This window comes from Salvelinus namaycush, chromosome 20 (assembly GCF_016432855.1).
Source record: "Salvelinus namaycush isolate Seneca chromosome 20, SaNama_1.0, whole genome shotgun sequence".
Lineage (NCBI taxonomy): Eukaryota > Metazoa > Chordata > Actinopteri > Salmoniformes > Salmonidae > Salvelinus > Salvelinus namaycush.
The window spans coordinates 45,922,944-45,948,705 of record NC_052326.1 but is presented as its reverse complement, the minus strand read 5'-3'; the positions used below and the strand labels follow the sequence as shown (position 1 = coordinate 45,948,705).

Genomic DNA, 25,762 nt, shown 5'->3' with positions numbered 1-25,762 from the left:
ACAGTTTGCAGGTCCATCTGAACCCTGATATTATGATAGAACAATCATTCCTGGACCTGACTCCAAAAGCAAGCCACCGAGGAACAGTATCAGAAAATGTTATCTTTATTCTGTTTCCTCGTGGCAGAGTCTGCACAAGGCTGACTATTCAATGCCCCATATATTGAGCATTATTCTTGTAGCAAGTATTTTATATAATAGCTTAAATTGAAATGAACGAAATTGTGTCAATTGTTGTGACACATGTTTTTGTTGTTTTGGCACTCCAGCACTTTGGATTTGAAATGATACAATGACTGTCAGCTTTAATTTGAGGGTATTTTCATCCATATCGGGTGAACCGTTTAGAAATTACTGCACTTTTTGAACATAGTCCCATTGTAGGGGACAAAGTATTGGGACAAATTCACTTGTGTATTAGTGTCAAAAGTGTAGTATTTGGTCTCATATTGCTAGCATGCAATGATTACATTACGCTTGTGACTCTACAAACTTGTTGGATGCATTTTCTGTTTGTTTTGTTTGTGTTTCAGATAATTTTGTGCCCAATAGAAATGAAATATATTATTGTGTCATTTTGGAGTCACTTTTATTGTAAATAAGAATAAAATGTTTCTAAACCCTTCTACATTAATTTGGATGCTACCATGATTACGCATAGTCCTGATTGAATCGTGAATAGTGATGAGTGAGTAAGTTACACGCACAAATATCTTATCACCAAGATATTACAAGAATGGAAGGTTATAATTGTTTTGGGGGGGGTATGGTATTTGTGAAAGTGATGTTTTTTTTCACGCATGATTTGAAAAAGGATTCTCCTGGAGTTAGTAGAGCCAAGAATAAATATTTAAACTGCGATATTACTATATAATTAATCAGGGTAATCTTCTTGTAAATGGATAGGTTTTTCCCTCTCCACAGTTTCAAGATTCATTTTTTTAAATCAAAATTAGTTGCTTAACTTTTCCAGGATATGCACACCAAGCAAAGCAACTTCACCAACTGCCCATTTAATTGGGAGACCACATGGCAATTTATAGTTTCTTTTAGAGACCCAATCCATAATGTAACACTTTTTAGTCCAGAGAAATTGGAGAAGTTATCCAGGTCCTCAACGAGGCCCTTCAAGGTTGAAGATTGAGGACTCAAGATAACTTCAATCATTGGCCTATTGATACTCTTGTCTCTAATGCCTTAATTTTTAGCCCATTAATGTTATCTTTTAAAGCTAACAGTTCAATGGCCATAATAAATAGTTATGGTGACAGAAGGCAACCTTGTTTTACGCCTCTTGACAATTGAAAGTTCTCAGAGAAGTAACCATTTATTTATTATTTTACATAAAGGATTGTTGTACATTACTTTTACCCATCTTATGAGAGATTCTCCAAAATTGAGAATGTCTTCCACTCACAAAAACACATAGAAAGCTAACAGGAGGGGGAAAATTATATCCAAGATATACAGAATATTATTGATATTAGACACAGCCCACAAAATGGGTCACATACCTCTCAATCAGGGACTCAAAGTGCTCCACCAATATTTTTGGGGTATATTTAAACAATATGAGGTACCAGAGAACTACTTAAATTGACAACTATTTCTCATGGGACACTGAAACTTGCCAACCACCACATACAGACAACCACATAGGCTACATGCTTTCTGGAAACTCCCTCCCATTTATGAATTTTGACAAATATAGGAGATGCGCTCTCAAACTTTTATAACTGTGGACAGATCATTCTTCCTTTGTTTGTTATATAACACATTTGAATGGTCCTTATCATGGCTGCAAGTCTAAAACGTCCTGGTCACCGAAGGCATCAAGGGAGTGAAAGTTACATCAAATTTGGGCCCAGGACAATTGGACCACAGCACACTGTCCTATGCACTTGCATCTCTCCCATCTGACTGAAGCTTTCACCACAATCATGGCATCTGTATGGTTTCTCCTTGTGAGTCCCCCTCAAATGTCCTTTCATATGTGCATCCTGCCTGAACGCTTTCCCACAGACTGGGCAGACAAAGGGTTTCTCTCCTGTGTGAACCCTGATATGCTCTTTCAGATGACTCTTCACTTTGAAACCTTTCCCACAGAGGTGACAGCTGTGTGGTCTCTCCCCTGTATGAGTTGTCATGTGGTCTCCCAGACCATTCCTTGCTGGGAACCCTTTTCCACAGACATGGCAACGAAATCGCTCATACAAAGCACGTCTCTTCTTAAGTTCAGACAGCGTTCCTATATGTCTGAATGGTCTTCCTGTCTTTGTTTTCCGTTGCAGAGGGCCTCCAATCTCTGTTCCATGCATGTTTTCACTCGGAGCTGCAGAACAGTGTGCGTTTACTGCAAACATGAGCTGTGGGTCACTCGTTAGTACTCCATAGTCCTCTCCTCCATCAGGTTCTGTTTTAATGTGTTCCACTAGGGTGCTTGATAGATTATTAATCTCATTGTCCTCCACAATTTGGGTTTGGAAAAGGTGTGAGGGCCAAGGGTCCTGGACAAAATCACCTTTCACACAAGGAGGAGTGAACCCGAACTCTATGTTATGACCATGAGTCTCAGGCCCTTGCATTTGCTCTTCTCCCAGATTGGTCCTGAGGTCCTGTTCCTCTGTACTTTGTGTGAGCTCTGAACTTTCCCTCCTCCACTCCTGCTCAAGGGGAACCTCTTCTTCAGAGACATGGAGCTGCCTAGGGTCTGGAGGGAAGGACAGGCAAATAAATGTTATTCAATAGATAGACATTAATATTTTCAATGTTTAAAGACCAAGTGCGTTCAAAAATGTGATTTTCCTTTATTTTATATACACTGAGTGTACAAAACATTTAGAAACACCTTCCTAATATTGTGTTGCACTCCCCCTTTTGCCAATAGAACAGCCTCAATTCGTTGGGGAATGGACTCTACAAGGTGTCGAAAGCATTCCACAGGGATGCTGGCCCATGTTGACTTCAATGCTTGCCACAGTTTGCTAAGTTGGCTGGATGTATTTTGGGTGGTGGCCCATCCTTGATACACACGGGAAACTGTTGAGCGTAGGGCTGGGCGATATGGCCAAAATATCATATCATGGTATTTTTCAGATTTGACAGTATTTTATGTTTTTGATTAATAAAAAAAGTTCTACATTTGCTTTATGAGTAGTGCGTGACCCTAGGGTGGCAACACATATATTCTAAATTATTTAAATGGGTCTTTCTCCATTCGGATTGTTTTATACTGTTCAATTCAACTTCAACCTAAAATAATTTCCTGCATTTCCATCAATTTCTGCATTTCCTGCACTCATTTGAGATCATTTCCACGCTACCACGATATGGGCAAAAATACTAGGTGTTATTTTTAACCAAATGTTGCAATTGCAATTTAGATAAACACTTGGGTGAACTTTTGGAATCATGGAAATAGAATGTTTATTCTAATTCTATAGTTAGAATATAAATAATAGTGGGCACTTTCAATACAGTCTTGTTTGACATAAATGCCATGGATGAGTTATTGTGACAGGGTAGGAACCAAAGTGATGTACAGTGTTTCCTAGGGGACCCTATAATCTTTGGCTACATTAAATCTTTATTCATATAGCCAACATATTATTATACCTTTATTTCAACAAGGAACACAGACTGAGACCAAGGTCTCTTTTACAGCTGGGCCCTGCGTATACATGTTTACACACAGTTTAGGTACAATGATTAAGAAACTACACAAGACCAACAAAACGATCACAAATAACACAAAAAAATACAGCAACAGATTACATTTACACATAGGTTATTCCCCTAACAGCACAAGAACTTGCATTACCCGAAACAGTTACAATCAATACAAAAATCATCCAATAAATATTTAAAATGGGCAAGGGGGACAAGAGTCTCAAGTTTAGTCTGCAGGCTATTCCATAGGCAAGGAGCGTAACAGGAAAAGGCAGCCATACCCAACTCTGTTCATGCGTCGTCTATTCCTCTTCGAAGATACTGTTGCACAAACAACATGCTGATTTTAAGCCTCCACCAGTACTGGTATCAGGCTGTATTAGCTAGCTACGTTTGCACTGACTCAGTACTTAGCTAGCCAGCTAACACGAATTAGCTTAACTTGCTAAGAAAATACAAACTAGCTGTTTGCAGATGTAAGAAACACAAACTAATATTGTAATCATAGAACGCTTGTGGATTTATAATAAGATCAAAGTGGAAACAACATCGTTGTCATCAACATTGTTGTATGTGCTGCATTGACCATGCAGACTGAATGAAAGTGTCTCATGGTCAAGCAACAACAAATGCGCTCCTTGAGTGATGAGGTGGGACTAGGTCTGTGCGGAAAGCGGCATGGCGAGAGAGAGACCGGAGAGGGATGACTCAAGTACCAGAGTAAACTATAAAAATGGACATTACACACAGCGTATCACATTTAACAAACCAAACATTGAAATACCGTTATAGAAGGTAAAGTAAAAACCCAAACTGGTCCGTGCATAAATACCGGTATATAGTAAAATACTGTATACCGCCCAGCCCTAGTTGAGCGTGAAAAACTCAGCAGCGTTGCAGTTCCTGACACAAACCGGTGCACCTGGCACCGACTACCATACCCCGTTCAAACGCACTTCAATATTTTGTCTTGCCCATTCACCCCCTGAATGGCACACATACACAATAGGTTTGTGTCCAGAACTGCAATGATGCTGGGTTTCACGGTCAACAGCTTCCCGTATGTATCGGCAATGGTCCACCACCCAAAGGACATCCAGCCAACTTGACACAACTGTAGGAAGCATTGGAGTCAACATAGGCCAGCATCCCTGTGGAACACTTTTGAAACCAGGTCCATGACCTGACGAATTGAGGCTGTTCTGAGGGAGGGGGGGTAGGTAAGTGTATATTTCCACACTATGACGTTGGAATAATACTGTGAAATTATGAAAATGATGAATGCCTTTTTTAGTGTAAGAGCCATTTGAAAAGACTGCCGTAAATGTCACCATGCCGTAAATTAGTTAATAGACCAATAAGAAAGAGTTCCAAACCTCTCTGCCAATAACAGCTAGTTTTCAGTTTTACCCTCCCCACTCAGACCACTCCTAGTCAGTCCTAGCTAAATTATTGTTTGAGAAATTGCTCTTTCCTAAGAAGCTTTTTTGTTTGTTTCTTTAAGACCATTTATTTGAAAACAATCACAGAAAGGTACTTAACTGTTACCCAGAAATTATTTGATATTGGGATAAAAATGGCTACATTGGACCTTATGTAACAATGCATGCTTAATTACGAAAACCAAATCTTCCAACGATATTGGGTTCTAACATTTACATTTACATTTTAGTCATTTAGCAGACGCTCTTATCCAGAGCGACTTACAGTAGAGTTCTAGCAAGTTGATTGACCGGTAACAGGGGACAACTGACAAGTAAGGTGACAGACATTATAGGCTTGCAGCAAGCTAGCTATTACAAATACAGCCATTATTACTGGTCCAGGTTGCTGATCGGTGTTGTGAAGTAGGTAATGTTAAGCGTAGCACAGGATATTTTTGACCAATCTTTACTTGGCGATACTTCCTCAATTCCTTACTTGGAAGACAACATACAGTACCAGTCAAAAGTTTGGACACACCTACTCATTACAGGGTTTTTCTTTATTTTTACTATTTTCTACATTGTAGAATAATAGTGAGGACATCAAAACTAAGAAATAACACATATGGAATCATGTAGTAACCAAAAAAAGTGTTAAATCAAAATATTTTATATTTGAGATTCTAGAAAGTAGCCAGCCTTTGACAGCTTTGCACTCTCTTGGCATTCTCTCAACCACCTTCATGAGGTAGTCATCTGGAATGTATTTCAATTAACAGGTGTACCTTGTTAAGTTAATTTGTGGAATTGCTTTCCTTAATGCGTTTGAGCCTATCAGTTGTGTTGTGACAAGGTAGGAGGGTATACAGACGATAGCCCTATTTGGTAAAAAACCAAGTCCATATTATGTCAGGAACAGTTCAAATAAGCAAAGAAAAATGACAGTCCATCATTACTTTAAGACACGAAGGTCAGTCAATCCGGAACATTTCTAGAACTTCGAAAGTTTCTTCAAATGCAGTCGCAAAAACCATCAAGTGCTATGATGAAACTGGCTCTATTAGGACCGCCACAGGAAAGGAAGAGCCAGAGTTACCTCTGCTGCAGTTGATAAGTTCATTAGAGTTAACTGCAACTCAGATTGCAGCCCAATAAATGCTTCAGAGTTCAAGTAACAGACACATCTCAACTGTTAAGAGACGACTGAGTGAATCAGGCCTTCATGGTCGAATTGCTGCAAAGAAACCACTACTAAAGGACACCAATAAGAAGAAGAGACTTGCTTGGGCCAAGAAACACAAGCAATGGACACTAGACTGGTGGAAATCTGTCCTTTTGGTCTGATGAGTCCAAATTTGAGAATTTTTTGTTCCAATCATCGTGTCTATGTGAGACGCAGAGTAGGTAAACGGATGATCTCCGCATGTGTGGTTCCCAACATGAAGCATGGAGGAGGTGTGATGGTTCTTTGCTGGTGACACAGATTTATTTAGAATTCAAGGCACACTTAACCAGCATGGCTACCACAGCATTCTGCAGTGATAAGCCATCCCATCTAGTTTGCACTTAGTGGGACTATCATTTATTTTTCAACAGGACAATGACGCAAAACACACTTCCAGGCTGTGTAAGGGCTATTTGACCAAGAAGGAGAGTGATGGAGTGCTGCAACAGATCACACGACCTTAAACCAATTAAGACGGTTTGGGATGAGTTGGACCGCAGAGTAAAGGAAAAGCAGCCAACAAGACCTCAGCATATGTGGGAACTCCTTCAAGACTGTTGGAAAAGCATCTCAACCAGATGTAAACAAATTTGTGCACTAAATTTGAGAGAAATAGACTTTGTACATGGAAAGTTTCTGGGATCTTTTATTTCAGCTCATGAAACACGGGACCAACACTTTACATGTTGCGTTTTATATTTTTGTTCAGTGTATTATAAAGTCACCATTGTCCTCATGGTGAAATCCCTGAGCGGATTCCTTCCTCTCCGACAACTGAGTTAGGAAGGAAACCTGTATCTTTGTAGTGACTAGGTGTTTGTACACCATCCAAAGTGTAATGAATAACTTCACCATGCTCAAAGGGATATTCAATGTCTGCTTTTTTTATTTTTACCCATCTACCAATAGATGCGCTTCTTTGCGAGGCATTGGAAAACCTCCCTGGTCTTTGTAGTTTAATCTGTGTTTGAAATCCACTACTCAACTGAGGGACCTTACAGATAATTATACGTGTAGGGTACAGAGATGAGGTAGTCAGTCAAACATCCTGTTAAGTACTTATGTGTGAGTCCATGCAACTTATGTGACTTGTAAAGCACATTTTTGCCCCTTAACTTAAGTATAGTTTCCCGATAACAAAAGGGTTGAATACTTGTTGATTCAAGACATTTCAGCTTTTAAATGTTTTATTTGTAAAAATGTCAAAAAACATAATTCCACTTTGACATTATGGGGTATTGTGTGTAGGCCAGTAACACAAAATGTACATTTAATCCATTTTAAATTCAGGCTGTAAAACAACCAAATGTGGAAAAAGTCAAGGGGTGTGAATACATTCTGAAGGCACTGTTCCAGCCAGCTGGAACAATAATAACGTCTGACTAGGCCAGGGTTCCCCAACTGCCCTCCCGTGGGACGAATTTGGCCCGTAGGTGATTTTATTTCCCCGCCCCCCCAAGTTTTCAGTGCAAAAACTTTACTTTTTTTTTTTTTTAAATTGTTGGACATAACCTTAAATATGTTCCAAAGTATTACCCCGCATAATACAAACACTAGTATGTGGACACTCCTTCAAATGAGGCTATTTCAGCCACAGGTGTATAAAATCAAGCACACAGCCATGCAATCTCCGTAGACAAACATTGGCAGTAGTATGGCCTTACTGAAGAGCTCAGTGACTTTCAACGTGGCACCGTCATAGGATGAGTGCCTATGAGTGCCTTTACGCGCAACATTTGGTTGCGCGTAAAAGTAGTCTTTCCTCTGTTGTAACACTCACTACCGAGTTCCAAACTGCCTTTGGAAGCAACGTCAGCAAAATAACTATTCGTCGGGAGCGTCATGAAATCGGTTTCCATGGCCGAGCAGCCGCACACAAGCCTAAGATCACCATGCACAATGCCAAGCGTTGGCTGGGGTGGTGAAAAGCTTGCCGCCAATAGACTCTGGAGCAGTGGAAAAGCGTTCTCTGGAGTGATGAATCGCGCTCCACCATCTGTCAGTCCAATGGACGAATCTGGGTTTGGCGGATGCCAGGAGAACGCTACCTCCCCAAATGCATAGTGCCAACTGTAAAGTTTGGTGGAGGAGGAATAATGGTTTGGGTTAGGCCCCTTAGTTCCAGTGAAGGGAAATGTTAACACTATAGCATACAATGACATTCTAGAGTCAAAACGATTCTGTGCTTCCAACTTTATGGCAACAGTTTGGGGAAGGCCCTTTCCTGTTTCAGCATGACAATGCCCCCGTGCACAAAGCGAGGTCCTGTTTCAGCATGACAATGCCTCCATGCACAAAGCGAGGTCCATACAGAAATGGTTTGTCGAGATTGGTATGGATGAACTTGACTGGCCTGCACAGAGCCTGACCTCAACCCCATCTTACACCTTTGGGTTGAATTGGAATGCCGACTGCGAGCCAGGCGTAATCACCCAACACCAGTGCCCAACCTCACTAATGCTCTTGTGGCTGAATGGAAGCCCCTGCAGCAATGTTCCAACATCTAGTGGAAAGCCTTCCCAGAAGAGTGGAGGCTGTTATAACAGCAAAGGGGGGACTAACTCCATATTAATGCTCATGATTTTGGAATGAGATGTTCGACGAGCCGGTGTCCACATACTTATAGTCATGTAGTGTATATGTGATCGTACACAAATGTACAAAAGCAAAGTTTGAAATGATTATGTTTTAGTCAAGTATTATCTGTTTGGGCTTCTTGCTGTCAAGTTGCAATCTACAAATGATTTGTAATTAAGTTCCGGCCCCCTGACCAACAATCGGCCCGCGGCTGAATTCAGTTGATGATCCCTGACCCTGGGGACGATATTTTTAATCATAGCAAGCATCGCGAGGGCAGTGACAGAGAGTAGACTACAAGCCAGTCAAAACAGTACATTGAAATAGACGCCGTTACAAACCTGCTCTATGTAACTTGACTTGAGGTTTAATGACCATATCCAACATTTTCTGTAAACGTTCGTTCTCTTCCTTCGAACGGGTGATTTCTTCTTGATACTCCACTATCGTCTTTTCAACTACTCCAAATATCTCTACAGCAGCCGCTGTCAATCGCTCGCGCAGAAACATATTGAGCAATTGCATTTTTGACATATTGTAAATACACTGTTGCTTGTATTTTATTTGCAAGGTAAATAAATTGAAAGCTTTTTTTTTTTTTATCCTTGTGAAATGTGCCAGTCCGAGAGCCCGGAAGTAAACACTGCTAACTCTACTATTTTACAGTGCATTCACGGCAACCCAATACCGCACTATATCGCCACCTGTTGTCCGGAGTGGAAACGAAGTATTTTTATTTTTTATTTAACCTTTATTTAACTAGGCAAGTCAGTTAACAATGCCCGCCTACCAAAAGGCAAAAGGCTTTCTGCGGGGATAGGGGCTGGGATTAAAAATAAAAGATCAAATAAAATAGGACAAAACACACATCACGACAAGAGAGACACCACAACACTACATAAAGAGAGACCTAAGACAACAACATAGCATGGCAGCAACACATGGGAACACAGGATGGTAGCAACACAACAAGACAACTACATGGTAGCAACACAACATGGCAGCAGCACAACATGGTAGCAGCACAAAACATGGTACAAACATCGACAAGGTTTCTTCGACTTCCATTTCTCCTCCTGTCTTTGATCCGGCTTACACTTTTCTACCATTCTTCTTCAACTAAACCATCTCCCCCTTTTTTTTTTTTTTTTTTACCAATTCAACTTCATCCTCTTCCTTCCTCTCTCTCTTCGACCTCTGCCCCTCTCTCTCCATTCTTTCTCCGTAATCCAAGTATACGTCTCCTTTTTGGTTAAAATGTTCAGCACAGACAGACTCTCAAATCGCTATTTCTTTCAAACCCACCACCCAGACAGGAACTTGTGCTGCACCCTGGCTATTGGTTAACATTTTGGTAGCTCCAAAGACAGTAAGAACCTCTCTGATCACTGTCCTAGTACTGCATGACTAGGTATCCCCCTTTCCCTAATGTGAAGCCAGCTGAATAGATAGTTGAATCCTGATTCAGTGTATTATAATGGCATGACTTTGAACTGTTTGAAACAAACTAAACCAGTGCATGCAGACATGTTGAACAGCATGATGTCTGTCTGTCCAGTTGCTAGTGAAGAACCTGCAGTTTGAGGATGGGAAGATGATCGCAGCGGCAAGGTACTTCAGCTCCGGGAGCTGCGCTTCTGTGGAGCTCACTGAGGAGGAGAAGGCCTTCGCTGAGCAAATGAGGGTAAGAAAATAAAAAAGTACTAACACTTTATTATTGAATCTATCTGTCTTACACTGATTTTTCAGCTAATTTGAACAAGGTTGTAAATGTAAATGTTTATCTCTCACCTTAACCCTTGATAAACTGACTCCAGACCAGTGTTTACAGTGTTGTCCTGTCCCATTGACAGGGTGTGTGGAAGAGCATCCTGACTAACGTGGATGCCATCGAGGACTCCACTGACTTCTTCAAGTCTGGGGCTGCTTCTATGGACGTGGTCAGGTAAACAACACACCAGCATGGACATCTAAAAGGTCGAAGGGTGCAAGTCAATGGGTTTTAGACAGTACACCAAGTGGGAAATGTTTTTTCTATCAATGATTACGATGAAAAGGGAAACGCATTACAGCAGCTGGAGTTGAACGCCACCTCTTCCCCATTCACCACTCCCTTCATCCATACCTCACCTCTACCATCTCCTTCACCCCTACCACCTCATTCATCCCTACCTCACCCCTACCACCTCATTCATCCCTACCTCACCTCTACAACCTCCTTCATCCCTACCACCTCCTTCACCCCTACCACCTTCTTCCCTCCTACCTCACCCCTACCAACTCCTTCACCCCTATCAACTCCCTTCACCCCTACCACTCCCTTCATCACTACCTCACCCCTACCACCTCCTTCATCACTACCTCACCCCTACCACCTCCTTCATCACTACCTCACCCCTACCACCTCCGTCATCACTACCTCACCCCTACCACCTCCTTCATCACTACCTCACCCCTACCACCTCCTTCATCACTACCTCACCCCTACCACCTCCGTCATCACTACCTCACACCTACCAACTCCTTCACCCCTATCAACTTCTTCACCCCTACCTCACCCCTATCAACTCCCTCACCCCTACCACTCCCTTCACCCCTACCACCTCCTCCTTCCCTGCCTCACCCCTACCACCTCCTTCATCCCTGCCTCACCCCTACCACCTCCATCCCTGCCTCACCCCTACCACCTCCTTCATCCCTGCCTCACCCCTACCACCTCCATCCCTGCCTCACCCCTACCAAATCCTTCATCACTACCTCACCCCTACCATCTCCTACATCCCTACCACCTCCTACATCCCTACCTCACCCTTACGTCATTCATCCCTACCTCACTCCTACCACCTCCTTCATCACTCTCACCCCTACCACCTCCTTCATCACTACCTCACCCCTACCACCTCCTTCATCACTACCTCACCCCTACCATCTCCTACATCCCTACCTCACCCCTACCACCTCCTACATCCCTACCTCACCCCTACCACCTCCTTCATCCCTAACTCACCCCTACCACCTCCTTCATCACTACCTCACCCCTACCATCTCCTACATCCCTACCTCACCCCTACCACCTCCTTCATCCCTACCTCACCCCTACCACCTCCTTCATCACTACCTCACCCCTACCATCTCCTACATCCCTAACTCACCCCTACCACCTCCTACATCCCTACCTCACCCCTACAACCTCCTTCATCCCTACCACCTGTTTCACCCCTACCACCTTCTTCCCTCCTACCTCACCCCTACCAACTCCTTCACCCTATCAAATTCTTCACCCCTACCTCACTCCTATCAACTCCCTCACCCCTACCACTCCCTTTACCACTCCCTTCATCCCTACCTCACCCCTACCACCTCCTTCATCCCTGCCTCACCCCTACCACGTCTTTCATCCCTGCCTCACTCCTACCACCTCCTTCATCCCTGCCTCACCCCTACCACCTCCTTCATCCCTACCTCACCCCTACCACTCCCTTCACCCCTACCACTCCCTTCATCCCTACCTCACCCCTACCACCTCCTTCATCCATGCCTCACCCCTACCACGTCTTTCATCCCTGCCTCACCCCTACCACCTCCTTCATCCCTGCCTCACTCCTACCACCTCCTTCATCCCTGACTCACTCCTACCACCTCCTTCATCCCTGCCTCACCCATACAACCTACTTCATCCCTACCTCACCCCTACAACCTCCTTCATCACTATCTCACCCCTACCACCTCCTTCATCACTATCTCACCCCTACCACGTCTTTCATCCCTGCCTCACCCCTACCACCTCCTTCATCACTATCTCACCCCTACCACCTATTTCATCCCTACCACCTCCTTTGCTTCCCTCCCTCCCTCCCTCTCGCTCTCCACACCCTCTCACCCCCCACCTTTCCCTAGCCCCCCCCCCCCCCCCCCCCCCCATCTCCCCCTCTCTCTGCAGTAAGTAAATAACTCCAAAGCATACATAAAATTAGACGTTGATGAAAAAGTATGATATTTTACTTCTGGTACAACAAAGTTAATCCTATGTTATGTTGTCAGGCTGGTGGAGGAGGTGAAGCTGAGGGCCAGTGGGTGTCAGCTGCAGAATGAGGATGTGTACATGAACACCACCTTCCAGGACTTCATCCAGATGTGTGTGAGGAAGCTCCGAGGGGAGGACGACGAGGAGGAGCTGGTCGTTGACTACGTAAGAGTCACCATCATCATCGTCATTATTACTATGATCCCCTATCTTCATCATTATCATAACCATCATCATCATTATTACCACCAGAATCAGCATTATCCTCAATACTCTAATCTAATGTAGGCCGTTAGGAACAGGAGTGAAACTTTGGAGGGCGTTCCAGTTCTTATTTCAGTCTCCTGCGTTAGTAACATGATCACTAAGGAAGAACACAACAAGCCTTGAAAGGCCTTTGGATTAGGTAGAATAATGTAAATGTCCTGTAATCAGGTGGAGAAGAACATCAACAACATGACCATCCGGATGCCCCACCAGCTCTTCATCAACGGGGAGTTTGTGGACGCAGAGGGAGGGAAGACCTACAAGACCATCAACCCCACAGATGGAACAGTAGGGAGCTAGCTTTCACCTGTCCATTAATGTCTGATCCATGGTTTTCCTAAAGTTCTTAATAACTTGATCTGCTCGCACAAATTTGGTTTGTCTCAGACGATGACAAATTAAGTGACTATATCACTCTTACAGTATGTGTGTTTGTGTGTGTGTGTGTGTGTTTCCCATCTCTCTCGCTCTCTCTTTAGGCTATTTGTGATGTGTCTTTAGCTCAATCCAGTGACGTGGACCGAGCTGTAGCGGCCGCCAAGGAGGCGTTCGAGGAGGGAGAGTGGGGAAAGATAAATCCCAGAGACAGAGGCAGACTCCTATATAAGTCAGTCTAATAGAAACCAGCATGTAAAATAGCAACCTATTATAGCGCAGTACTTTTAACCTGGGTCCATAGGGAATAGGGCCCATAGGTTCCATATCAAATAGGGCTCCATTTCTGATGCAACACAAGACCCAGGCACATATAATAATACAGGTGGTCTTTGAAACATTCAAATGCAGGCAACTATACAAGGCATTCAACCATGTATCGCTGGGTCTATAAGATACACAGGATAATATATAGATGTTTTTTGAAGACGTACGTGAGGTCACACTTCACTTTTTGATTTGTGTAATATTTTCCGTTAAGGTGCATTTTCCAGTGTTAAATTACTAACGCGTTGCTGTAGCAGATGTTTAAATGAAACTATTTAACCCTTCACTGCCCCCTACAGGCTAGCTGACCTGATGGAGGAGCACCAAGAGGAGTTAGCCACTATAGAGTCCATGGACTCTGGGGCCGTATACACACTGGCCTTGAAGACCCATGTGGGCATGTCCATCCAGACCTTCCGCTACTTCGCTGGCTGGTGTGACAAGATCCAGGTGAGAGAGTGGGGGATATCACAACATTGTCCATATTGCCCACTGTTTTTCATTTTGTGCAACAAAGAAGCAGATGCTTTAAAGATCCAATGCAGCTGTTTTTATCTCAATATCACATCATTTCTGGGTAACAATTAAGTACTTTAATTATTAAATGGTCAAAAAGAAACAAAAATAGGTTCTTAATAAAGGGCAATTTCTCAAGCAAGAATTTAGCTAGGACTGTCTGGGAGTGGTCTGAGTGGGGAGGGAAAACTGGAAATGAGCTGTTATTGGAAGACCGGTTTGAAACTCTTTCTTATTGGTCTATTAACTCATTTACCACATGGCGATGTCACCATCGAAGGCCAAAACTCCATCCCACCAAAACAGGCTGAAATGTCAGGCAGTCTTTTGAAACAGCTTGTACACTAAAACATCATTATCCTAATTTTCACAATATTATTCTAACAACCTCATAGTGTGGAAATATATATAAAACACTGGAAAATCACGTTTCTGACTGCATTGGGCCTTTAATTAAAGACTTGTTACCTACTCTGAATACCACAGGTAAGGGGCCAGTCGTTCTACAAGGATGATGGCCCATGTTGACACCAAAAATCCTTCTTTAACCTGTCTCCTTCCCTTCATCTACACTGATTTAACAAGTGACATCAATAAGGGATCATAGCTTTCACCTGGATTCACCTGATCCGTCTATGTCAAGGAAAGAGCAGGTGTTCCTAATGTTTTGTACACTGTCGTGTCTTTGGCTATGCCAGATTAATTGCTATGCTATTCTATAAAATAATTTCTCCGTAATTAATATTACCTGATTGAACTAATCAGGTAAATGTAATTAACTAGAGAGGGACACCACAAAATAATATTTATAGAGCTGTTATCTTCCGAATAAACTCTTAAAGATTTAGTAATATTTTATATCCATAGCAGTCACATTAATCGTAATTTTATTCAGTCTCATCTGAAAGTGGTAAATCCTTGGTTATCTGCAAGAATCCTGGCTAACAAGTTGAATCAGCAATACAAAATTGGGTTTAATTATTTATTTACTAAATACCTAACTAATCACACAGAAACACACATACACAATTAAATCATAACTTGATTACAAAGTGCCGTCATAAAGAAAAACGTCCCTAGCGGGCGGAATAGATATGACAGCTTGTTACACAAAGGGAAGGGGCGGGATTTTAGTGAAAGAGCGGGAGACTGGAACATAGGCGAGCTGTGCTATCGTAAATACAGTATCTTATGCATTCTAAATTACCGCCCATTTGAAAAAGGAAAATGCAATAAATATTTACTCTGAGCTGCGCTTCAGTAGGTTGGTGGTAGATGGAAGACCGTATCGCCAACCCGAGTCCTCTGTCCTTTGAAGAATGTCTCTGGTGGTCACTGGATACGTTGGAGTAATGTCGTGTGTAGTAGACGGGATACTCTGACTGTCCTTCCTAACCTACGTTTGTAGCAGCTGTTGCTAACTCAACGGCTAGGAGGTATCACTTCTGTAGTGAATATGAGTTCAAAGTTCATACCATTTACAACCAAAGTCCATGCTGATGTTGGCTTAGTTCTGTAGTTATTATCTGAACCATTCTGACATCGGATCGTCATCCTAAATGTACCCGGAACAGGAAGTTATATTTTTGTCAATGGCTTTTATAGTGGAGGGAGAGGGGTGTGTCTGAAAAGTTTATAACCCATGTCTCTTCACAGGGGCGGGCCCCTAGTTGAGCAGAAGCCCAAATTTATGAAAATCCAAATCTCTCATTTGGAAGCTAAAATTACATTTAATCTCTTCACAAATAATTTCATATTCAAACATTTGAATTAAACAACAATTCCATGTGAATCCGATACCTCTGACGTTTAGACTTTCCACAGTAGAGTTTATGTCATTCTATCATTGATGAGAATGTGTCAGAGGGCAACCGAACTGACATAATATACCTTAAGTATCACCGCATATGTTCAGTTGGTCGGATTACCAGAATATAGTTCATTTCCCCCCACTTCTGATGTTCCCAGAATCTCTATGTTAACCAAGGGGTTTTCTTATGTCACATCAGTTATAGTAGGGAGAGGGAAAAGGGGGGGAAAGAGGTATTTATGACTGTCATAAACCTACCCCTAGGCCAACGTCATGACAACACTCAGTGTATATGTTTATAAGGCAATATAACACTCACTTTATAAGCTTCTAATTATTCTTCTGGGTTATTGTTGTAGTGTTATTTGGATTGTAATATGAATTTGTTCTGATATTTCTAGATTTTTAAATTATTATTTTGACATTCTACTGCATTGTTGAGGAACTGGCAACTCAAGCAATTCGCTGCACCCGCTATAACATCCACTTAACTTTCTATGCGACCAAGAAACTTAGATTTGATTTGATGTTTAAGTTTATGTTCATGATCAGTGACTGTCTCCTTCTACAGGGCTGCACCATCCCCATCAACCAGGCCCGACCCAATCGCAACCTTACCTTCACCAAGAAAGAACCAATCGGGTGAGATACACCAGCCACATGCAAATACACAGCCAATCAATTTTTGGGTCAAAACAAGATTTTGAGAATAAGCATATTTGTCATTTTAACTCTCAGAGTGTGTGCTATCGTAATTCCCTGGAACTACCCTCTCATGATGTTGGCCTGGAAAACAGCTGCCTGTCTGGCTGCTGGTAACACTGTGGTCCTCAAACCTGCCCAAGTAAGGAGCATTACAATCCCATTCATATGTTTTCACTAAAGAGGGGAACAAAGGGATATTGTAAAATGTTCTGTACTGTACTGTGCACTAGGGGGCAGTGCACTGGTGTCCAGACACTAAATTGTATACTGTACAGAAAATGTTTGATGCCATTCCATTTGCTCCGTTCCAGCTATTATTATGAGCCGTCCTCCCCTCAGCAGCCTCCACGGGTTTCAACCCCTTCTCCAATGGAGCATTTAGTTTGCGTGATCCATTTGAACGTTTTGAAAAGCGATATGGCAACATTTACTATTAAATCTGTACCCTGTACAGCCAGAAGACTGGCCACCCCTCAGAGCATGGTTCCTCTCTAGGATTCTTCATAGATTCCAGCCTTCTAGGGAGTTTTTCCTAGTCACCGTGCATTTCCCTCTGCATTGCTTGCTCTTTGGGGTTTTAGGCTGGGTTGCTGTAAAGAACTTTTTGACAACTGCTAATGTAAAATGGACTTTATATAATACATTTGATTGATTGGCCTATGGGGTTTAGCCAACTCCTGACTATTGTTAGCGTGTCCTTCAATAAAGTTACAGAAGCAGTCTTTTTACAGGGGTACAACTGATTTCAATCCATTTGATACAGTATGCCTGAGATACCTGCATTTGTCAAGGTATATGAATTGCCTAAAGCTAGCATGTTCAATCATTTTGGTTGTGTGTATATTTCTATGGTCCCTAGGTGACTCCACTGACAGCAGTGAAGTTTGCTGAATTGGCTGCGAGGGCAGGATTCCCCAAGGGAGTGATCAACATCCTCCCTGGATCAGGTAAACATGCCTTTCTGTTTTTGATCGTTGTTTTATACAGATGTTCATATCAAAAGAGTTGCGCCTATCTTTTCTTTACACACCTGGTTTTTGGCTGCATCTCAGTTGTCCTCTCACCCCCTGCAATAGAGAACCTGGGAAGGTGCACAATGTTTTCCCAGATGACTGAAAAGTTGACTTATAGGAGATACAAGGTTTTGTTGTGATGCTGACGGTGTGCTGGTTCCTCTTCTGCTGTCTGTCAGGTGCTCTGGTGGGCCAGCGTCTGTCCGACCACCCGGACGTCCGGAAGCTTGGCTTTACTGGCTCCACTGAGATAGGGAAACACATCATGAAGAGGTGAGTGGTCACTGTTGTTGTGGCAACCTCAGTACAGAGAGGTCATGACTTTAGGTTCTGGGTGGTTGGCCATGACTTTGGCTGATAATAGCATACTGTTTATGTGTATGTAGTACAGCAGTGGTCACCAACCTTTTCTGAGTCAAAATCACTTTGAGTCAAAATTCAAGCCAAGATCTACCGCTCAGATTATTATTATTTTTTACATGACTTAAAACCCCGCTAACATGCTGACTACCCCGCTAACATGCTGACTACCCCGCTAACATGCTGACTACCCCGCTAACATGCTGACTACCCCGCTAACATGCTGACTACCCCGCTAACATGCTGACTACCCCGCTAACATGCTGGCTACCCCGCTAACATGCTGACTACCCCGCTAACATGCTGACCACCCCGCTAACATGCTGACTACCCCGCTAACATGCTGACTACCCCGCTAACATGCTGACTACCCCGCTAACATGCTGACCACACCGCTAACATGCTGACTACCCCGCTAACATGCTGACCACACCGCTAACATGCTGACCACACCGCTAACATGCCGACCACACCGCTAACATGCCGACTACCCCGCTAACATGCCGACCACACCGCTAACATGCCGACCACACCGCTAACATGCCGACCACACCGCTAACATGCCGACTACCCCGCTAACATGCCGACCACACCGCTAACATGCCGACCACACCGCTAACATGCCGACCACACCGCTAACATGCCGACTACCCCGCTAACATGCCGACTACCCCGCTAACATGCCGACCACACCGCTAACATGCCGACCGCCCCGCTAACATGCCGACCACCCCGCTAACATGCCGACTACCCCGCTAACATGCCGACTACCCCGCTAACATGCCGACCACACCGCTAACATGCTGACTACATTATTGCACCCACACTGCTCGCGCGCACCAACGAGCGTCTGCATTGCCAAGCGTTAAAATAGAAGTCAGTTCTATTTGTGACGCTGAGTCCTGCCTCTCCCATCTCCTCATTGGTTTAGACAAGCTGATACCCATGTGCCATCTCCTCATTGGTTATACGTGTGTGACTGAAAGACGAACGGAGGTCGGTGGTGGTAATACACCTTATGAAAGTTAGTTGCCAATCGCAATGTACAGTCCAAACAATAAAAAGCCTGGAAGGAGGAGAGATGACAAGAAATGATTCGGTTGACAGTTTTATGTGTGGATTTATTGTCGGAGTAGAGGACCTTGTGTAAATAGGACAAATTAGCTAGCAACTGCAAGCTAGCTAGCTAAATTGCTATAAATGTTTAATGCTTTTTGACCTGTCCCCAAATTAATATAATTAGTTCAGAGTTTGTTTTGATATTTTAACCTGCGTGTCGTGATCGCGTTTGGTGTGGGGGGGCAAAATCAAATTGTGCACGATGGCGCATGTGCGCGGCCGGTTTGGGTACGGTGTAATAGGTCGATATCCATGCCCCCGCTGAAATCGAATTAGCATAATCAAAAACTCCCAAAATGGGAACACTTTGCCTTCCCGGCGTTAGGGCTGCTGAATAAAGTGCAGCTACCGTCAACAGCGCGAAACAAATAAAAAAAATAGGAATGCCTAAGGCCTTAACAGAAATGTTTTGTGATCAACTAGGAATGGCTTGGAGATCGACCAGTTTATCGCGATCCACTGGTTGGTGACTACTGTAGTGCAGTATGTGTGTGTTTGTGTATTAACACCTGTTTTTGTGCGTTCCTCTATCTCAGCTGTGCAGTCAGTAATGTGAAGAAGGTGTCCCTAGAACTGGGGGGTAAATCTCCACTCATCATCTTTAGTGACTGTGACATGGACAAGGCCGTTCGCATGGTCAGTGGGCCTTCAATTCAATGCTGGTCACTACATAACATTAATACAAAAATATGTATATCAAAGAATATAAAATATGAATATTTCAGAATATTGTAAGGCATCAATTTCACTGTATTTATTTGTGTATTTTAGGGAATGAGCGCTGTATTCTTCAACAAGGGAGAGAACTGCATTGCAGCAGGCAGACTCTTTGTGGAAGAGAACATCCATGACCAGTATGTCAAGAGAGTGGTACGTGTCTCAATGCTAACTTAGTCAACCGCTCGCTACCTTATCTCACAGCGCTATGCTAACTTAGCCACCCGCTCGCTACCTTATCTCACAGTGCTATGCTAACTTAGCCACCGCTCGCTACCTTATCACACAGGGCTATTCTAACTCAGCCATCCGTTAACTTATCTCACAGAGCTGTGCTAACTTAGCCATCCTCTTCCTTATCACTTCTGTCATCATGAAGTGCTTTGAGAGGCTAGTTAAGGCTCATATCACCTCACCTCTATCTTACCTGACACCCTAGACCCACTTCAAATAGGTCCAGAGACGATGCAATCGCCATCGCACTGCACACTGCCCTATCCCATCTGGACAAGAGGAATACTTATGTAAGAATGCTGTTCATTGACTAGAGCTCAGCCTTCAACACCATAGTACCCTCCAAGCTCATCATTTAGCTCGGGGCCCTGGGTCTGAGCCCCACCCTGTGCAACTGGGTCCTGGACTTCTTGACGGGCCGCCCCCAGGTGGTGGTCTTGGGAAAAAGGTAGGAAACAACACCTCCATTATGCTGATCCTCAACACAGGGGCCCCACAAGGGTGCGTGCTCAGCCCCCTCCTGTACTCCCTGTTCACCCATGGAGGCATGCGTGGCCACGCAGTCAACTCAATCATCAAGTTTACAGACAACACAACAGTTGTAGGCCTGATTACCAATGACAAGACAGCCTACAGGGAGGAGGTGAGGGCCCTGGCGGAGTGGTGCCAGGAAAATAGCCTCTCCCTCAATGTCAACAAAATGAAGGAGCTGATCGTGGACTCCGGGAAGCAGCAGAGAGAGCATGCCCCTATCCACATCGGCGGGGCCACAGGAGAGAAGGTGAAAAGCTTCAAGTTCCTCGGCGTACACTGACGATCTGAAATGGTCCTTCCAATGGTGAAGAAGGTGCAACAGCGTATCTTCAACCTCAAGAGGCTGAAGAAATTTGGCTTGGCCCCTAACACCCTCACAAACTTTTACAGATGCACACCGCCTGGTACGGCAACTGGACTGCCCGCAACTGTTGGGCTCTCCAGAGAGTGGTGCGGTCTGCCCAACGCATCACCGGGGGTACACTGCCTGCCCTCCAGGACACTTACAGCACCCGATGTCACTGGAAGGCCAAAAAGATCATCAAGGACATCAACCACCCAAGCCAAGGTCTGTTCACCTCGCTACCATCCAGAAGGCGAGGTCAGTACAGGTGCATCAAAGCTGGGACCGAGAGACTGAAAAACACCTCAAGGCCATGAGACTGTTAAATAGCCATCATTAGCCGGCTACCACCCGGTTATTCGACAGTTTACCTTAGAGGCTGCTGCCCTATATACACATAGACATGGAATCACTGGTCACTTTAAAATGGAACACTAGTCACTTTAATAATGTTTACATACTACTGCTTTACTCATTTCATATGTATATACTGAATTCTATTCTACTTTATTTTAGTCAATGCCACTCCTACATTGCTCGTCCTAATATTTATATATTTCTTATTTCTTTTACATTAGATTTGTGTGAATTGTTAGATACTACTGCACTAGAGCTAGGAAAACAAACATTTCACTACACCTGCTAAATATAAATATCATCTGCTAAATATGTGTATGTGACCAATACAATTAGATTTGAATCTCACAGTGCTATGCTAACTTAGCCATCTGCTAACTACCTCATCTCAGGTGGAGGAGGTTAAGAAGATGAAGATCGGAGATCCTCTGGACCGCTCCACAGACCACGGACCCCAGAACCACAAGGCCCACATGGACAAGCTGGTGGAGTACTGCCAGACAGGCGTGAGGGAAGGCGCCACTCTGGTGTATGGGGGAAAACAGGTCTCCCGCCCAGGTTAGACTTATTTTTTTAGTTCATAGCGCTGTAGATTTGACTAATATTAGCTGTGAGGCAGAGTTAGGGGCAAATGTCACTCCAATTCCAGTCCGTTCAGAAATGGAATTGGATGTCATACTGTGACCATTTGTGGTGTTACCATTTCTCAGTTCAAGGGATGACTATCAGCTACAAAATGACTAAAATAGTAAATAAGTTGTTTACTATATCTTTCCCTGTGGTACCTTTCTCCAGGATTCTTCTTTGAGCCCACCATCTTCACCGATGTCCAGGACCACATGTTCATTGCTATAGAGGAGTCGTTTGGCCCCGTCATGATCCTCTCCAAGTTCAAGAGCGGGTCAGTGTTTGCCATTGTCAGATGGGTGCCCTGTGTGGTTCAGCTGACCCCAGAACACTTACATACCTGAGTCGGCATGGGTTTCAAATCTTGTGCATTGCTCCTCTGACTAGCTCTCCTCCGACCTTTCTCGACCTCTCTGTTCATCCCTTTCTCTCTCTCTCAAGGGATGTGGACGAGGTTCTGCGGAGGGCCAATGCCACTGAGTATGGCCTGGCATCAGGAGTGTTCACCCGTGACATCAGCAAGGCGCTGTATGTCAGCGAGAAGCTCAACGCCGGCACCGTCTTTGTCAACACCTACAACAAGACGGACGTGGCTGCTCCCTTCGGCGGCTTCAAGCAGTCCGGCTTTGGCAAAGACCTGGGTAAGACCTGCTGATTCTGGGACATTGTTTCCACACAGGTTAGATTAATCATAGAAACCCACATGGAAAAATACTACAGTTTACTATAGAATACAACAGTACTTACTATAGAATTCTCTAGTAAACTGTAGAATACTATAGTAAACACAGCAAAAACACTACACTTTATTAACTATAGTAAATACTATAGTATTTCATTTGTATATACCCTATATACCCTGCTGATTCCCCAATATCCCAATTTGTGCCACCCATAAGTGAGAAACCTACATGCTAACTATAGACCATATTGTGTTCCCTACAGGTTATAGAAATAGGGCAGAAGCTCTGCAGGTTCAGTCCTACCTACCTACAGGTTATGGAAAATTAGCTCTTTTAGTATTTCTCCAGTAGGTTTCCTCAAAGAGAAAGCCTCCACTTCTATATCAAAAATAATAAAACTAAAACACTGTTGTAAATACTCCAGTAATATTGGCAAAACACTACAGTAAATACTATATAGTATGTATACCATAGTATACTATAGTATTTTTTCATGTGGGAGTAGAATTACTAGAATGGGAAAAGTCCAAAGATGCATTTTCTAGGAATGCCAATTCAATTGCATGTATAGCCTGTCTCAACATCACTGGCTTTCTCCAACAGGACAAGAGGCTCTTAACGAATACCTGAAGACCAAGGCTGTCACTGTAGAGTACTAAATATACAGCTCTGTAAAAAATTAACAGACCACTGCAAAATTATCAGTTTCTCTGGTTTTACTATTTATAGGTATGTTTTTGGTTAAAATGAACATTTTTATTTTATTCTATAAACTACTGACAACATTTCTCCCAAATTCCAAATAAAAATATTGTAATTGAAGAGCATTTATTTGCAGAAAATTTGAATTATCAAAATAACAAAAAGATGCAAAGATGCAAATAAAGGCTCTAAATGACAATATTTTTATTTGGAATTTGGGAGAAATGTTGTCAGTAGTTTATAGAATAAAACAAAAAATTTAATTTTAACCAAACACATACCTATAAATAGTAAAACCAGAGAAACTGATAATTTTGCTGTGGTCTGTTAATTTTTTACAGAGTTGTATATAGAGAGATGTGTGGTAGCTACCCACTGGGCACAGACGTCAGTTCAACATCTAGTTTTGATTTACATTTGGTTGAGTTGTCAACTAACGTGAATTCAACCCCAAAAATTCACCATGTCATTGGATTTAGGTTAAAAGTTTGGTTAAAAAAAAACATTCAGTTTTTGCCTATCCAATCATTTTTTTCTTGTTGATTCAACGTTAACACATTATTATATATTTTTTTTTAAATGGCTTGGAAACAATGTTGATTCCAAACAGTTTTTGCCCAGTGGGTATTCTCTCTTTATAATCAGACCATATGTCACTAAGCAAATTCCTGAACTAAATGTGAATGATAGACGAGGCAGAAAGGAAACGTAATACCTCCACATGCCCTGATGAACAATTCATCTTGTAATTCAGTCTTTCTGAAATGTGATTAACCCTCTAATATTTCTTAGTGCTGTTTAGCACAATTACTTACGAAATGTAATATTTTTATGGATGAGAAATACCATGTGAAATGATATCCCCCTCTTAGAAATAAGAAATATTCACGGTATGGTGTAGCAGTTGGTCAACACTGGTAAATCTACCAACAATGTTTGAAAATGTCAACACCAGTGGTTCCCTTTTATAGTCTTGTACCTCTTCAAACATTCAACATCCAGCTGTGTACCCCCTCTAGCACCAGGGTCAACGCACTCTCAAATGTTGTTTTTTGCCATCATTGTAAGCCTGCCACACACACACTATACAATACATTTAACATAAGAATGAGTGTGTATTTTGTCACAACCTGGCTCGTGGGAAGTGACAAAGAGCTCTTACAGGACCAGGGCACAAATAATAATATAATAATCAATAATTTTGGTCTTTATTTAACCATTTTACATATAAAACTTTATTTGTTCATCAAAAATGGTGAATGACTCACTACAGGTTCATGAGAAGGGTGGCTTGAAAGGATGCACATAACTCTGCAATGTTAGGTTGTATTAGAGAGTGTCTTAAATAATTTTCCACACAGTCTGTGCCTGTATTTAATGTTCATGGTAGTGAGGGCTGAGAATCCACTCTCACATAGGTACGTGGTTGCAAATGGCATCAGTGTCTTAACAGCGCGATTTGCCAAGGCAGGATAGTCTGTGCGCAGCCCAATCCAGAAATCTGGCAGTGGCTTCTGATTAAATTCAATTTTCACAGAACCGCTTGTTGCAATTTTGATGAGGCTCTCTTGTTCAGATATCTGTAAGTGGACTGGAGGCAGGGCATGAAAGGGATAACGAATCCAGTTGTGTCATCCGTTTCGGAAAAGTACGTGCTTAATTGCGTACCCAACTCACTCAGGTGCTTCGCTATATCACATTTGACATTGTCCGTAAGCTTGAGTTAATTTGCACACAAAAAATCATACAATGATGGAAAGACCTGTGTGTTGTCCTTGTTAATGCAGACAGAGAAGAGCTCCAACTTCTTAATCATAGCCTAAATTTTGTCCCGCACATTGAATATAGTTGAAGAGAGTCCCTGTAATCAAGGATTCAAATCATTCAGGCGAGGAAAAACATCACCCAGATAGGCCAGTCATGTGAGAAACTCGTTATCATGCAAGTGGTCAGACAAGTGAAAATTATGGTCAGTAAAGAAAAGTTTAAGCTTGTCTCTCAATTCAAAAAAACGTGTCAATACTTTGCCCCTTGATAACCAGCGCACTTCTGTATGTTGTAAAAGCGTTACATGGTCGCTGCCCATATGATTGCATAGTGCAGAAAATGCACGAGAGTTCAGGGGCCTTGCTTTAACAAAGTTAACCATTTTCA

At 42.9% G+C, this 25,762-nt stretch overlaps 2 protein-coding genes and 1 non-coding gene across 7 annotated transcripts in view; 2 read left to right on the top strand and 1 right to left on the bottom strand.

Moving 5' to 3' along the window:
* LOC120065415 (cytosolic 10-formyltetrahydrofolate dehydrogenase-like) overlaps window positions 1-23,579 on the top strand; it is a 39,168-nt gene extending 15,589 nt beyond the window's left edge. For all 5 annotated transcript variants that reach the window (XM_039016412.1, XM_039016413.1, XM_039016410.1 and 2 more), the window contains 16 exons: window positions 10,454-10,579; window positions 10,749-10,840; window positions 12,937-13,084; window positions 13,355-13,474; window positions 13,666-13,793; window positions 14,188-14,338; window positions 16,786-16,856; window positions 16,953-17,058; window positions 17,779-17,866; window positions 18,112-18,205; window positions 19,948-20,047; window positions 20,183-20,281; window positions 21,989-22,154; window positions 22,392-22,497; window positions 22,665-22,864; window positions 23,510-23,579. In XM_039016412.1, coding sequence (XP_038872340.1) covers window positions 10,454-10,579; window positions 10,749-10,840; window positions 12,937-13,084; window positions 13,355-13,474; window positions 13,666-13,793; window positions 14,188-14,338; window positions 16,786-16,856; window positions 16,953-17,058; window positions 17,779-17,866; window positions 18,112-18,205; window positions 19,948-20,047; window positions 20,183-20,281; window positions 21,989-22,154; window positions 22,392-22,497; window positions 22,665-22,864; window positions 23,510-23,565 — 1,851 coding nt within the window. In that variant the 3' untranslated portion in view covers window positions 23,566-23,579. The remainder of the gene's footprint in view (window positions 1-10,453; window positions 10,580-10,748; window positions 10,841-12,936; window positions 13,085-13,354; window positions 13,475-13,665; window positions 13,794-14,187; window positions 14,339-16,785; window positions 16,857-16,952; window positions 17,059-17,778; window positions 17,867-18,111; window positions 18,206-19,947; window positions 20,048-20,182; window positions 20,282-21,988; window positions 22,155-22,391; window positions 22,498-22,664; window positions 22,865-23,509) is intronic.
* LOC120065417 (zinc finger protein 227-like) lies at window positions 1,284-9,514 on the bottom strand. Its single transcript, XM_039016415.1, has 2 exons — window positions 9,237-9,514; window positions 1,284-2,710 (listed from the first exon to the last, which is right to left on the bottom strand). The coding sequence occupies exons 1-2, from the start codon at window positions 9,427-9,429 to the stop codon at window positions 1,848-1,850; spliced, it is 1,056 nt and encodes a 351-aa protein (XP_038872343.1). The 5' UTR covers window positions 9,430-9,514; the 3' UTR covers window positions 1,284-1,847.
* On the top strand, window positions 23,226-23,280 carry LOC120065744. Its single transcript, XR_005478698.1, has one exon. It is a non-coding gene; the product is annotated as a U7 small nuclear RNA (small nuclear RNA).
* Window positions 23,580-25,762: the final 2,183 nt, after the last annotated feature.